This window comes from Podarcis erhardii, assembly GCF_964252035.2.
Source record: "Podarcis erhardii genome assembly, chromosome: 11".
Lineage (NCBI taxonomy): Eukaryota > Metazoa > Chordata > Lepidosauria > Squamata > Lacertidae > Podarcis > Podarcis erhardii.
In genome coordinates, this window is record NC_138501.1 from 38293889 (window position 1) to 38308350 (window position 14462).

General features: G+C 41.1%; 1 protein-coding gene across 2 annotated transcripts in view; it reads left to right on the forward strand.

The window, feature by feature from the left end:
- EMB (embigin) overlaps window positions 1–13507 on the forward strand; it is a 33348-nt gene extending 19841 nt beyond the window's left edge. Inside the window, exons 4-10 of one of the 2 annotated variants that reach the window (XM_081881629.1) lie at window positions 618–813; window positions 1947–2038; window positions 6923–7062; window positions 8139–8421; window positions 9383–9419; window positions 10818–10890; window positions 11611–13507. In XM_081881629.1, coding sequence (XP_081737755.1) covers window positions 618–813; window positions 1947–2038; window positions 6923–7062; window positions 8139–8421; window positions 9383–9419; window positions 10818–10872 — 803 coding nt within the window. In that variant the 3' untranslated portion in view covers window positions 10873–10890; window positions 11611–13507. The remainder of the gene's footprint in view (window positions 1–617; window positions 814–1946; window positions 2039–6922; window positions 7063–8138; window positions 8422–9382; window positions 9420–10817; window positions 10891–11610) is intronic. The other variant, XM_081881630.1, reaches the window with a different exon arrangement.
- Window positions 13508–14462: the final 955 nt, after the last annotated feature.

Here is a 14462-nt window from a genome sequence, read left to right on the forward strand (position 1 = left end):
GAGATAAGTCAGGCTGGCAAAGAGGCATGGTTGTCTCTCCCTCCTGCTGTGACAAGCTCCCCTCCTCTCTTGTCTCCCAGAACCAGAAAAGGCATGAACAGGACAGAGGAGAGGTTGGCTACACAAAGGCACAGTCTCAGATGGCTTGGGAAAAAATCCTGGGGAGGAGGGGACTTAGATGGCAGTGAAGAGGGTGGGGACTTTCAGTCATGGCAACTGATTTTCATGGAGCAAGACCACCAGGAATAAGCTACTTTGTTCATTAATCAAGTCTGTTAAGCTCGCGTTTTTGCCAATAAAGAGTTAACTTCAAATTTGGACTGTAATTACTGACTAGCACTCACCTGTGACACTTGCTGATGCAAATGCCTGACTTATCAATGCACTGGGAGTATTTACTTCTAAGAAAGTCCCTGAAATTGATGGAAATGACAGTTTTAAGTGTGGTAGAATTGCAGAATGGTAGGGCTTTTCTAATGTCCTCATTGCAAAATTAATCTGGATTTAATCTAGTGTATGTGCAACCAATAGTCTGTTGTTTTTTAAAAAAATAGTTACGTAATTTCATATTAAAGTACTTTCTATTAAGCACATAACTTTCTTTTTATTTCCCATAGATTCCCCCAAAGATTCAGTGCTTAAAACCATCATTTTACAGAGTCCAGCTGAGCTTGAACTGTTGTGTAGTTTGGTTCTTAAGCCTTCTGTGGATGTGGAAGAAATTGAGGTTGTTTGGAAGAAGGAGAATGAAACAATAAAAAATGACAGAATCTTCAAGAATGAAAGCAAGAACAGCTGGTGCAGTCGACATGAGTGAGTGGCCTTTCTGATTTACCTAGTGTATTACAGTGTTTGTAAGGAAAGAAGGTTTGATGCAGACAGGTGTATTGGCATTGCTCCCCCCCCCCCAGTTGATGATCTTCTGCAGGGTATGAAAAAATGATTCTGATATAAAACATTGCATTTGCAGTGAAGAGGAGAGCCACAGGATGGCTCCTGCAAAGGGCATCCTTGTGTCAAGTTTTTCCTTTACATTCACAATGTGTAGTGGCATTTACATGGTGTCATAAAGACAGACGTGCCCCAGGTGGGAAGCATGTCATCTACCAGGTGATGTTGGAGTTCAACTCCTGTCACTGATTTGGCATGGCCAGTCGTTGGGGATGAAGAGATTTGTGGTCTAGTAACATCTTCAGAAGGGACGCGGGTGGCGCTGTGGGTTAAACCACAGAGCCTAGGACTTGCTGATCAGAAGGTCAGCGGTTCGAATCCCCACGATGGGGTGAGCTCCTGTTTCTCGGTCCCTGCTTCTGCCAACCTAGCAGTTCGAAAGCACGTCAAAGTGCAAATAGATAAATAGGTACCGCTCCAGTGGGAAGGTAAACGGCGTTTCCGTGCGCTGCTCTGGTTCGCCAGAAGCGGCTTAGTCATGCTGGCCACATGACCCGGAAGCTGTCTGCGGACAAACGCCAGCTCCCTCGGCCAGTAAAGCGAGATGAGCGCCGCACCCCCAGAGTTGGTCACAACTGGACCTAATGGTCAGGGGTCCTTTTACCTTTACCTTTAACATCTTCAGAACCCATCCCTGATTTTAAATTTGAGAGGTGGAGATCTCAACACATGTCATTTTTGTTGGTGGCCACGTAATGGGTAACTAAGTTTCACCTAATGGGTAAATATTCACTGGAAGTTCCATCTGTAGTATTTTATCTGTGGTGGTTTGTTCACACAAGGTGCACTGCCCATCAATTGATCTGTTGCATGTGCTACAGTTTGCAGTCTTCCATGAATCTGGAATATCCTTGTTTTAGCTATTTTGCCTTCACTCTCTAATTCTACTTTTAGTTTTTGCTTTGTGAAGTTAATTCCAGCTTCTTATCATTCCTTTTTATTTTATTTTTAAAATAGTCATATAACATCAATTATATAATGCTTCTTATGTTAAGGGTAAATGTCACAACAAGAGACCAACTTGGAAGCTATACTTGTGTTTATAAAACCAAACCTGAAGAAGTTAATTCTACATTTCATTTGCAAGGTAAGATCACGAAATAGTTGCTTCTTTTGTCATCCTGTTTATTCATAGTGACATAACCTAACCACAGGGTTTTATTGCCCAGCTATCAGTTTCAATGAACATTTGTGCTAATAGCAATAAGATCCCATGAAGCCAAACTGGGGGAGGGAGTTCAGCATTTTCTTCCCTCCAAAATACTTGTTGGGTTTCATCCATCCCTGTTTATGATGCTTTGTTGATAATAGAGTTAGCAGTAGAGAGATCTCATGGAAAGGTTCCATTGCCTTCCTGTCCAACTCTATCTTGTAATTGGACTTATAAAGCCAATGCGAATGCCTGTGGAAGTGGGCTTTGGTACATTGTGGGGTGAGCATTGAAGAGCACTAGGACCATAATGGAAGGGAACAGATGGTGGAGGCAGAACATGAGAAGAATCCTCAACAATCTGAGGGTATGGTATGTTGAACTTAATATGTTCCGGAGGTCCATTCTTAACCTGAGGCGCGCTTTCACTAATGGGACCTTCTGCTAGCACTCTATTTCCGTTCTCATCCTGAGGGAAAGTTTGTAACCCGAGATACTACTTCCAGGTTAGTGGAGTTTGTAACCTGAGGTGTTTGTAACCTGAGGTACCACTGTACTTATATTCAGGGTTAGCCACATTTTTTGCCCCCAAACCAAAAATATTGGTTTGATTTCATGGGGGAATTAAATGTATGCAATACTTAGGCCCTCTCTCCCAACGTGAAAGCAGCTTGTAGTGATGTAAACTAGTTGAAATGGGAAGAGCATGAGTCTTACATGCAAAAAAAGTTGCACCAGAAACTATCCGCATGCAGAACTATTGTAAAGGAAAACAGAAATGGGCTTCATTCATTGTGCATTGCAGTGGGCATTTATTCTTTCTGTAATAGGTACCCCATCTTTCTGCCAAGGGGCTCAGGATGCATAAAGCCCTTCCACACTTTCTGTCCTTGCAAACCTGTGAAATAGATTAGGCTGAGAGACAGTGACTGGCCCCATCTGCATTACCCATTATGTGACATTGGCTCTTGACACCACTGACATACTTATACATTTGCAGCAGTTTACAAGTATAAAAACCAATGACTCAAAAACACTAAAATATGAACACACGTCATTAAAATATGCAATCAAACAATAACAATAATAGCAAGTTCTATAAGAAAGCATACCACTTGGAGCAAGCAACATTTTTAAACATTATCATTTTATCTTTAAGATGCATAAACGAGTGCAGTACTGAATGTAATATTTTCAACATTATTATGTGGTTTGTGGGGGTTGGTTTTTTTGGGGGGGGGGTTGGACATAGCTTTGTTTTTAAATTTATATATTTGTTCCTGGAGTTGAAGTTCTCAGTGGCGTAGCGTGGGTTGTCAAAACCCGGGGCAAGGCAAGTAATTTGCGCCCCCTAACCAGTGTATTTTAGTAGGGGCAGAGAGCTGCAAGTGCGAGCGCCCCCCCCCAGATGTTGCGCCCGGTGTGGCCAGCCCCCCCTGCACCCCCATGCTATGCCACTGGAAGTTCTATCTAATGTCCTGAGTTTTTGTTTTGTTTTTATTTTTCACTTTGTTTCCCCTGCCCTCTCCTTCAAACCTGCCCAAGATTTGCAACAGTTTTTACTGATGCTTTCCCTTTTTACTGAAATGGGAAAGGTACCTTGATGTAAGATGATATTTTACTGAAGATGCAAGTTGCTGAATTATTAAGATGGGGCTAAATATAGAATGGATGGGACACAGTAAGGGTTGCCATTTAAATATTAATGATGTGCTGCCTTTGTATATGCCGTAACTATTTCAGAGTTGAGAGCAAGTATGTTTTGAAGAACTTTCACTTGGACTCTTGATAAATTAACCTTCAATTTGCTAGTTGTGTGGATACTTGTGGAAAAGCAGCAGCCAAACCATCTTAAAAGGCAGCTGTTTCACAGGATTAGAATTTCATTATTGCAGAGTCAAGTTTTGCATTTAACTTGTGACAAAAGGACACCCGTTCATTGGGTTTGAGTAATACTGTTTTTTGAAAAAAAAAAATTCAATGCTGCTGTAGCACCAAGGCAATTTCTGAACTAGATAATATACAATAATGCATCCTTCATTTGCTGGTTTGGATCTAGACACAGGTTCAAAAGCGATAAATAAGTCAGAAGTTAAATTGTTACAACAAAAGAGAAAAAAAGCCTATGTAACAATCCATATAAACTCCTTTTTGCTCTCTGGCACCAGTTGGTATGGATGTTTATAATGCATTCAAAACGTATTGTGACGAATGTAGCAAGTCTCTGGTCATTCCCAGAAGAAACCAGTTTACATGGTGCTGGCAGATATGGCCACTTCATATGGAACTGGGATACCTATCATGGTGTGCTACAATTTTCATAATTCCTGGCCACGCTAGCTGTGGTTGAAGGAGTTGTAGTCCAAAAACTCTGGAGGGCACCATTTTGACTACCTGTGAGTCATGGAGACTGTTATGTATTCATTAGTCTCTGTGTGTCTGAGCTTGAGTCTGGACTAAGGATTCTGAGCCCCTGTGTTCTGATTTGTTACATGATATCCAATCACAGAACATTTCAGGATTTGGGCCATCGACCCTTAAACTCTGAGTTACGATTCGCAGCTTGGGAGTTTAGACAGCCAATCACGGTAGGAGTGGGAGTGGCCCAGGCCTCCAGAAATGTATATAAGCAGTTGCTTTGCCCCTGTTGTCCAGTTCTGTTAGTTCAACAAAGGTTCTTGCTGTTATAGCTGTGTGTTGCTTCATGGGAACCCACCTACACTTCAGAGGCTCTGCAGTGAGAAAAGTGATCAGGGGAGAAAGTAGAAAGCCCAATCTTTGTTCATCGTTCTTATTGTGGAAGCTTTGTTTGTATCATGAGTATGAAATGTATTTCCCTATCCTATGCATGCTTCCTCAGAGCAGTGGCGTAGCGTGGGGGGTGCAGGGGGGGCCGGCCGCACCGGGCGCAACATCTGGGGGTTAGGGAAATCCACGGGTTAGGGGGCGCAAATCCATGGGTTAGGGGGCGCAAATTACTTGCCTTGCCCCAGGTGCTGATAACCCACGCTACGCCACTGCCTCAGAGGTCTACTGTAGTCAACTGCAGCCTTAGGCTGCAATTTTAGGCATGCCTCTTTGGGAGGTAGGTTCCATTGTATTTGATGTGTCTTCTGAGTAGATATGTATAGGATTCTGCTGGTGAGTCTTTTATTATCAAGTGAATTGAAACTGGCTTTTTATATAGTCTCCATTGGTCTCCCATTTAGCTTCAGCTAACTTGCAAAATACAATGGTGCAGCTAGTCCTGGAGCTCAGGGCCAAAGTTGAAGACTCTACAACCTGCTTTCCCTTCCAAATGATTGTCCAGAGAATGGCAAAAAAGCTTCCTTTAAAAAAAAAAAATCATTTTATAGTCATGTGGCAGCCAGCCAGACATGTACACGGTTGTAGATGTTGAGCTTATTTAATTTTACTTTAAAAATGTATTGCCCTTTTTTGCAGAATAACTGTACTTGTTCTCAAATGTGTGTTGAATCTGGGCAGCAGATATAAATGGTACCATATTCTGCATAGGCTACAAGTGTTCCAGATAAACTGGGACATCTTGTTTTTTATTGCGAGAGACTGGCAGCCATTTTGGTTGCTGGGATCTTGTCCAGTTTTGCAGCACACAAGTGCTGGGGGGGGGTGATCTCGCATGGGGTCAAAAAACATGCATTTGGTGGCACTGTACTTGAAAATAGCACTTTGGGGGGGGGAATTGTGGCTGTTATGATAAAAAATGGGAAGATGGCATCTGGGAAGATGGCGTCCCAGATTTTGGCTTTAAACTCTTGGAATGTATGTATTCTGTAGTCAAGACGGTGCTTTGATTTTAGTGAGTTTACAATGTGGAGGATACATGCTCTGTGTATTTCATTTCTTATTTTAAAATCAATGGAGGCAAACTTTTTTAAAAAAACAACAACATTGAACATATCAGGAATGTAGATGCTGTTTTAAAGCCTGGAATGGGAGCAGAGGGGGCAGAGATAGAAGAAAAGTTAATTGTGAGCCTCATAGTTGAAGTAATGCATATGGCTGTTGAAAGCTTTGTGCTGCCCCAGTAAGGCACCATTTCCAAACACAATGGGATGGCTGTGTCCATGTCATGTTCACTCTCCTCCCCACCCCACCCCCTTTTGCCTGACGCCTCCGCAGATCCAGTCGTCGTTGCTTATTCTGAGCAGCGAAACAGTGCAAGCTATCTAAGAAGGAAAACTTTCATTAAAACAGAGCAGCATGACAAAAGAGATCACGCTCTGCTGACGAACATTAATCAGACTGAGAAGCAGTGATGCTAATCAGATACATTTGGTTTCGTGCTTTATATGCTGAGCTCTAATTTATCGGAGAGATTAAAGCAATATGTTTTAACAGCGCTCTGCTTCTCAGTTGGCTGAACCCCTATTTACACGAAGAAAGGAAATGCAGGAAGGATGGACGTTGAATGGATTGCTTGTATTTGGCTCTTTTGAGGCCAGTTATCTTTTCCTTGCTCTGGTTCATACATCCATCTGGGGAAAAATAGCGTGGTCTAGGATTGGCAGAGGCCCCTTCTGTAACAATAGCAAAGGTAAGGAAGTAGCAGACCCTCCAAGTGACCCTATTTTCCAGGGACAGTTCTGGATTTACAGAAGACATCCCAGTTTCTGATTTGATCCCAGAATGTCCCGCTTTCCCTTAGGACACCCCTATTTTCATCAGAGGAATGTTGGAGGGTATGGAGTTATTCATATGTATTGGATTCATCCTTTCACAAGTGGTCTTTTTAAACAAACAAACAAACAAACAAACAGCTGTCTGCAGTATCACAAGTGTGTTTTGTTTTTTCCTTAGTGCCTGAACCGCATGGAAAATCTGAGCGCATAATCAGTTACGTAGGTGATTTTGTGGTCCTGGCGTGTTTGGTTGGCAGTGAAACCCACCAATATAACCCATCTTCCTGGGTTTGGTATACAAAGAATGGAAGCGAACAGGTGAAGTTCTTCTTGATAAAGGACAAACACATGTCATTCAGTACTTTTATAGAAAGCTCTCTTCAAATGCAGTCTAGAAATGAGATAAGCGTTGGACACAGGGATACTCATGATGCAGTAAATACTTTCATAAAGCTGTATCACTTTGAGGATTCCATTTTCTTTTGAGCCTATGACCTAGCTTACGTGAAAATGCCTATGGCTGCTTACCTTTTACTGTACAGAGCACTGAAAAGAATAAAATCTATGGTGGCCAATGTATGCATGAAAAGAGAGTCTACTAGGCATGGCAATTGTGATTAATCTTGAATTGTTTTGTAGACAGATGAAAGAGGATATTGGGAGACATTTAATGAATAGAGAAATGAGTCAAAGTCTTAGTAAAGAAAGACACTGAAAAATGATTATACATACTCACATGATATTGCATGATCTGAAGAGCGAAAAGATTTTGATTGGTTCAGGATAATGTCATTGGATTCCATCTATTAAGATTGCTGTGATCCTTTGATTGGTGAATAGAAATCATGTGATGCTGGTAATGGGAAACTGTTTATGCTGCCATTTTGTGACTAGTGGGCTGCCCTATATTTCAGTGCTCCGTCCTGGCGATAGGAAGTTTCTGAGAACACTGCCCTAAAGAACTTTGGGCATTGTAGGTTTATTGAGGTACCTTAACAGACTCCTACCACCAGTGCTTTTCTTCTAGGGGGGGAAAGGTGTTGGTACTGCAAACCCTTGCGTACCCCCAGAAAAAAGCACTGCCTACCACCTTTACTAGAATCTAGTCCCCAAGGTTTAAGTTTGTGGACTAAGTAGTAGACTGTGTCCTGGGTAGAACATTTGCCCAAGGAAAACATAAGCTTGTATTCAAACCCCTGGCCCAAACTAGGCTGTCAATCAAGTACTTGTGAATTGCAGCATTTCCTTTTCCCTTTCTGCTTTTCCATTGCATAGTTTCCCTGTTAGGAGTATTCCATTCCCATATTTAAATTGCTACATTCTGAACTTCCAATGCTAACATGAGTCCATTTTGTGTCACCCTGCTAAAGCTTGTGAACTTGTTTTTGCACCAGGTGGCTATTAATACTACTCTGATGCCAGAAAAGTACATCATTACCCAAGAATATGCCAACATGACAAAACTGAAGATCATGGGTCTCTCTGAGGAAGATACTGGGGTTTACTCGTGTGAAGCCGTGTTTCCTCTAGGTGCAAGAAAAGGCGAAGTGTCTCTCAAAGTTCTCACCTATATGACACCCCTCAAGCCATTTCTTGCAATAGCCGCTGAAGTTGTCCTTTTTGTTGCTGTTATTTTTGCCTATGAAGCGTGCACCAAAAAGAAAGAATTTCCAGTTGGTAAGATATAGGAGGAGCACACTTTTTGGTAATGTGTTCCTTTTATTACTTTTTGTAATGTGCTCTCTACTGTACACAGCCCTTTCCTTTCCACAGGCCCTCCCCCAATCTGTCCCAACGAAATGAATTTTACTACAGTTGCAAAATATATTGCCACACACCCCTACACTACATGAATTGGATTTCCAGGGTTCACTATAATTTTTCGGTAAAACCCAGTATACCCCAATGTGGTGCCAAACAGATGCTACTGGACTACAGCTTCCATCATCGCTGATGATAGGCCATGCTGACTGGAGATAATGGGACTTGTAGTATAAAACCTCTGGAAGACACCACATTGGGAAATGCTGGATTAACCAGTAATCTGCAATGTAAGATGAAATGAAAAGGGGCCGTAGGTTAGCCAAGCTTGCCCTAGAGAAAGAAATGACATAAATCAAATTGGATGGTATTTTCTAGTGCTTAGAGGACATAGGAGTCAACTCCTAGGGGCCAAGGTCCTTTCACTCGTCCCCCCTCCCAGTTGCTGGGCATTGCCATTCAAGTGGTGTCCGTCATGTTATGTGATCAATTATGTGGAGCAGGGCTTACCTGCCCTCTCAATATTTTATTCAGGTGGGGACCCCTATTAGAGGACGTGTTTTCCCACTTTAGATAAGTCACGGCGTTATGTAAGCAAATTTTATCTTCCTCTATTTGTAGGATTCACCTTGTGCATATTTGGGCATTTTCCAAAGTGGACAAAATAATTAGCATTCGGTAATTGCTGAATGATCAGTAAGTTTTGCTCTGCCTCAGCTGTGGCTGTGACTCCCAGTATGCTTACATTGTGCCAGTGAGAACCACTTAGACCTTAATGCGCTGGCCTGCTGATTTAACATAGCACACCTGTTCTTATGCTCCTGTTAATGCAACGATGGATATGTGAAATAATCACTGGATTTTCTTTGTCTCACAGAAGAAGTTGAAAAAGAATTTGAACAGACGGAGACCCTGTAAGTAGCAATTTTATTATTCGTTTTTATATGAATGCTTAAATAGTGTGAAAATTTAAGCAGCCTTGGCTATTGAGCTCGGTAGGTGTTGGATTTCACCCATTAATAGTGGCATTTTCAAGAAGAGAAAAGTTCTGTTCTTAATTGATGCCAGTTTGTAATTAAATGTAGGAATTCCAAATTATTTAGTCCACCCCACCCCACCATGACAGTCGCTCTCAAATTTCCAGCCCAAAAGTCTGTACATAAGAAGGGCTGGATCATGCCAAAGGTCTGCTCTCATAGTTGTCTCTAGATGTCCATAGGAAGCCCACAAAGCAGAACTTAAGTGCAGCATAATTCTTCCCACCTGTTATTCTCAGCAACCAACATTCAAAGGCAGAGTGCCTGCAACAGTGGAGACAGAACATAGGAAGGTGACTTATATCTGCTCAGATTATTTGTCCATCTAGTGGCTTCCCAGAGTCTCCAGTACAGCATCCCATCACTTCCTAGCTGATATATTTAGTTGGAGATACCAGGGGAAGATACCTACATTGGGTGTGCTTCCTCCTAGATGGTACTATAACTCCCATCAGTCCTAGCAAGCATAGCCAATGGCAAAGGATGATGGAAGTTGTAGCTTGGCAACATCTGGAAGGCCAGAGGTTCCCTACATGCTATTAAGCTAGTCTTTTTTTCCTGACAAGAACTTCTTCATACAGCGCAATTGATATATCAAATTGACTGCAAGCTCTGCAGAATTAGATAAGATGACAGGAAGGATGCAGGACCAGAGATTCTCAGAGGACTGGAGTAAATATTTGAATTATTTGAAAAGCAGTTGTAAGAAACAGATTACGCTTGTAGGAGTGCAAGAAGTTTTGTAAGGAGGATTATGTGAAATATTGCAGAGAAGATTATGAAGAGAGCTATTAGTTAAGGATAATTAAAAGTAATAGAGAAATTAAGAGATGTAGATAAAGTGATAAAGATTGAAAAATTTTCAGATGCGGTTGATGGAAGTCCAAAATATTGTATAAGATAAGGAAGTATGTTATATAATTTTTGGAAATTATTTGTAAAAATCAATTTAATATATTAAAAAAGGAATTGACTGCAAGCTCATGCTCCCTAATAGATGTGTTTCAAAAAACTAATGAACAAATAGAGAGGGGAAGAGGAAAACAAACATGGGAGCTGTACATTCACAGGCTGATGGGTGGAACCAGGTTGGTCTTCCCCTTGTTATGGTGTTCTTCCTGGGCGGTGTGCTCTTCTCTGGTTGGTAGTGAAGGTTACCCACATGAAAGGTGACAACAGAAAAGTCTATCCAGAGAAAAGGGCCGCTCCAAACATAGGTAGAACAATGATTCGCGATGTTTACAGGCTTACGTTAATGTCATTTCTTCCGTACAGGAAAACGGAAGACAGCAATGGTGTGGAAAATAGTACCAGGCAAAGAAAGGTTTAAGTTCTTTGTGGAAGGGTGGTAAGTTCAAAGTACACTTGAAAGCTTTGGGGGGGACTATCACGAAATTGAGTAATAAGTACTGCTGTCTTGTTTCAGGGCAGCCTTCCAATTCCCAAATGTACAGCTTCGCCCACCTTCACTGAAATGAGTAGAAAATGCTTTCAAAGAAGGGGAGGGAAAGGATTGATATTATATTATTGCAAAAGATTGTTTACAGTATGTCCTAGAAACGGGAAGTTTTAAGAGAAGTCATCATGAGGCTCAGGTAGCTACCAAAGAAATGAATGGGGGCTGTGCAAGAGCACTGCTGCTGTGGGGCTGGTGAATTGTCCCCTTACTGGAGGCCTACACAGCTTCAGACCTATCAAACTGACACAGTTCACCAGCCATGCATTGTGGCCAACCAAAGTTCTATAATGCTTCTGGCTCTGGCGCTTGCTTAAGACTGCAGGAACAAGGGGCGTAGATGGTGATAGACCACTCATCTTAGTGTATCACACCAAAATTCTGGGCAGGAATACCATGACTGCATAATCTTGGCTGGCGATACTACAGATTTAAAAAGTGATGAGCATTAACCAGTATTTAAATTTGTATGCTGTCCTTCACCTGTAGATTTCAGAGTGATAAAAATACAAGATAACAGCACAAAATACAGAATAATATAATAATAACATAACTCCATCTTAGATCGTTTGGTACTTCTATATATAGTTATATGTGTTCTGTTCTGTTTAGATGAAAGAAACCTATTGGAAATCTGACACACTGGAAAACTTCAGGAAGATGCAGACAATGGAATCATAACTACTTGGCTTCTGATTATGGTCTTTCTAGATACTGTATATGTAAAAATAGTGCTTTAAAATGCCTTTTTAGTAATGAATGTATGAAATGATGCTGATGTCATACAAGTACCGTCTGAACCCATGTTGCTGTATGCAGTTATAATCAGTTTTACCAGTTTGGGCCGCTTGGCTACAGTAACCTGACCTTAACTTTCAGTTGTGAGTCTTAAGTATATATGAGATGCTTTTTTGTATATGAGGCTCAGCACTCACTGTAGAAGTTACTCAAGGCTTCAACTGATTGTTGTGTTAGGAAAGCAGTGCAGCAACAGACCTAATCCATACCAGCCATGAAGAAAAGATATAGCAGGTATACTGTTTGTATTTAGAATTCTACTGATAGTATGTTATCTTAACCCAGAGCAGGTTTGCACAAATTGAGTCAAGATGGCAACATTTTACCCGCTCAGAAAATTTTGTGTAGACCCAAATGCTGCTCTTAGAATCTCAAGAATCGCCCTTTTCTTTTTAGAGAAAAAACGCTTGGAGAAATCATTTTATATGTTCAGATAATAATTGAAGGGCTTGGAAACTAGACATCAAATAACAGCCCCTGCCTTTAGATTTTTTTAGTTGTGATATTTTAACCAATAGTATTGTTTTCAAATATTTTCATGTAGTAATTCCAGGGTCCTGAGTTCGTCTGTCTGGCAATAGAGGTATGCTTTACATAAGTGCTGGACAGCCAAGGCAATAAGTTCTGGTAATTATGGTTATGTTACTGATTTATGACCTCACCTAAGAATTGTAAAATTACCACAAATCTCTGTATTAAGAAAAACAAAAGACCCGAGACATTTCTAAAATATTTTTTTAAGGCAATTATCTCCCATTTCTTGGAGGTGTAGCTACATATTTCTGAATCCTGAAATTAATCTTTTAACCTGCTGCACAAATGCCCACTCTGAAAATTGGGCTGACACTGGTTACATTTTGTCTGTCTTTTGATGTTCCCAAGGATTTTATAGTAAGAAAATTATCACTAAACCTGAACAAGTAAGGTTATCAGCCTCCATCAAATCTTCAGGGTGTTCAAACTCACATGGACACTGACACAATCAAGCCATAGTTGAGATTTCTTAAGTGACAACAGCAACCTTCACCTGAGTACCAGAATTAGGACTGTGTAGAGCCTGCCTCCTTCAGCATTAGGCATGCTTCTGACTCCACCGCCAGACTCCACCATCCAGTTTGCATGGACTGCCTTTCTTGAAGGAGGCTATGCATAAGGAGCAGAGGTATTCTTGATGCAGACCCTTTGCCAATGATGGACACCTGCAGGTGGGACCACCAACATGGTCCTGAGCCCAGTAGCTGTGTCATCTCTGTACATTTAAACTATCCAGAACCTTCCATCATGTTGCCCAGTGTAGTATAATTGTTCTGGGCTTGTCAGAAATCTGGGTATATATTGAGCATTATAGGAAGGGAAATAAGAGGCTGATTATCTAAACCTGTACAATTGCAATATGTGTGCAACTTCATTTCTTCAAGCTCCTTCAGAGGTTAAGTCAGGGGACAGTGTTTTCTCGTTTTCTCTTTCTGTATTCTGTAGGTATAATGTGAATGGAACTTTTATTTCATTAAGGACCAAAGTGGAAGCAGACAATATTATAAAGGATTCATAAATGTCTTTAAAGTCTACCTGTACTACAAAATGTAAAGTCACTGGTTTTGATGAGCATTAAGGAGCAAAATGGGTAATGGTCTCTGGAGAGTTCCAGGATATTTATTTGATGCCTTAAAACTCATGATACAAGGATTATTAAAGACCTGTGATTTCTGTACATCTCTGTGGGTATGTGTGTGTGAAAGAGAAATTATCTCATGCAGATATCCTGGAAACAAAAATATTTTGACAACAGAGCGATATTTTTACACACAGTTCCGTTTATTGTTATATTCCATATCTATAATCCAGATTCATCCCTTCTCACTTGTACATATATGATTTAAACTAACATTCAAAGGAGGGTTGCCAAATCATAAATGTAGAGAAGAAAACTTTAAGAAACAGTAGGTTCCCCTCCCCCACACAGGCTTTTGCACCAAATGAAGTCTTCTCTCAAGTTCAAACCTTAACAACCTTGCAGCTGGTTCAGTTCCACAGTTTATGATCTCATCTCTTCTAGCACACGCCTGTACTTCATTCCAAATAAAGCTCTAAATAACAGGAGAACCTCTGCTGCTTATTGGCGACGTTGGAGGATTTTCAGAAGGCAAAGTGCTTTTGCACTCAGCCCCTCCCTGCCTCCCGCATTCCATGCTGGAGCAAGAGCCAGGTACCTATACGAACTGCGAGTGAAGGCCGCCCCCCCCCCGTGAGGAATTTGCAAGGATAATTACCCTCAGTCATCCTTGTTTTTCCTTCGCCAATGATCTCCTGCTATCATGGGAGCTGCCTCCATTAAGGAGAACCGGAACCGGAAGCCAAAGAACGGCACTTTTAGTGTAGAAGATTAAATTTTGTAATTGTATACTGGCTTACTGAGTAGGCTCATTTAACTTGATGGGTTTACTTTTGGCTAGTCATGTACAAGGTTGCTCTGATAATTTCTTAATAAAATAAGTAAAACTCTTGTAAAAATGAGTCAGTTAAGTGGCTGTATATAAACGTTAACTCTTAAACTGTCAGAAATTCCACAAAACTCAATCACAATCCAGCAAGGGATTAGAAGTGCAATGAGTGCATGTGCAGAGTATGTGCAGGAAATGTACAAGGAAAGGTGGCAACATGCAGAG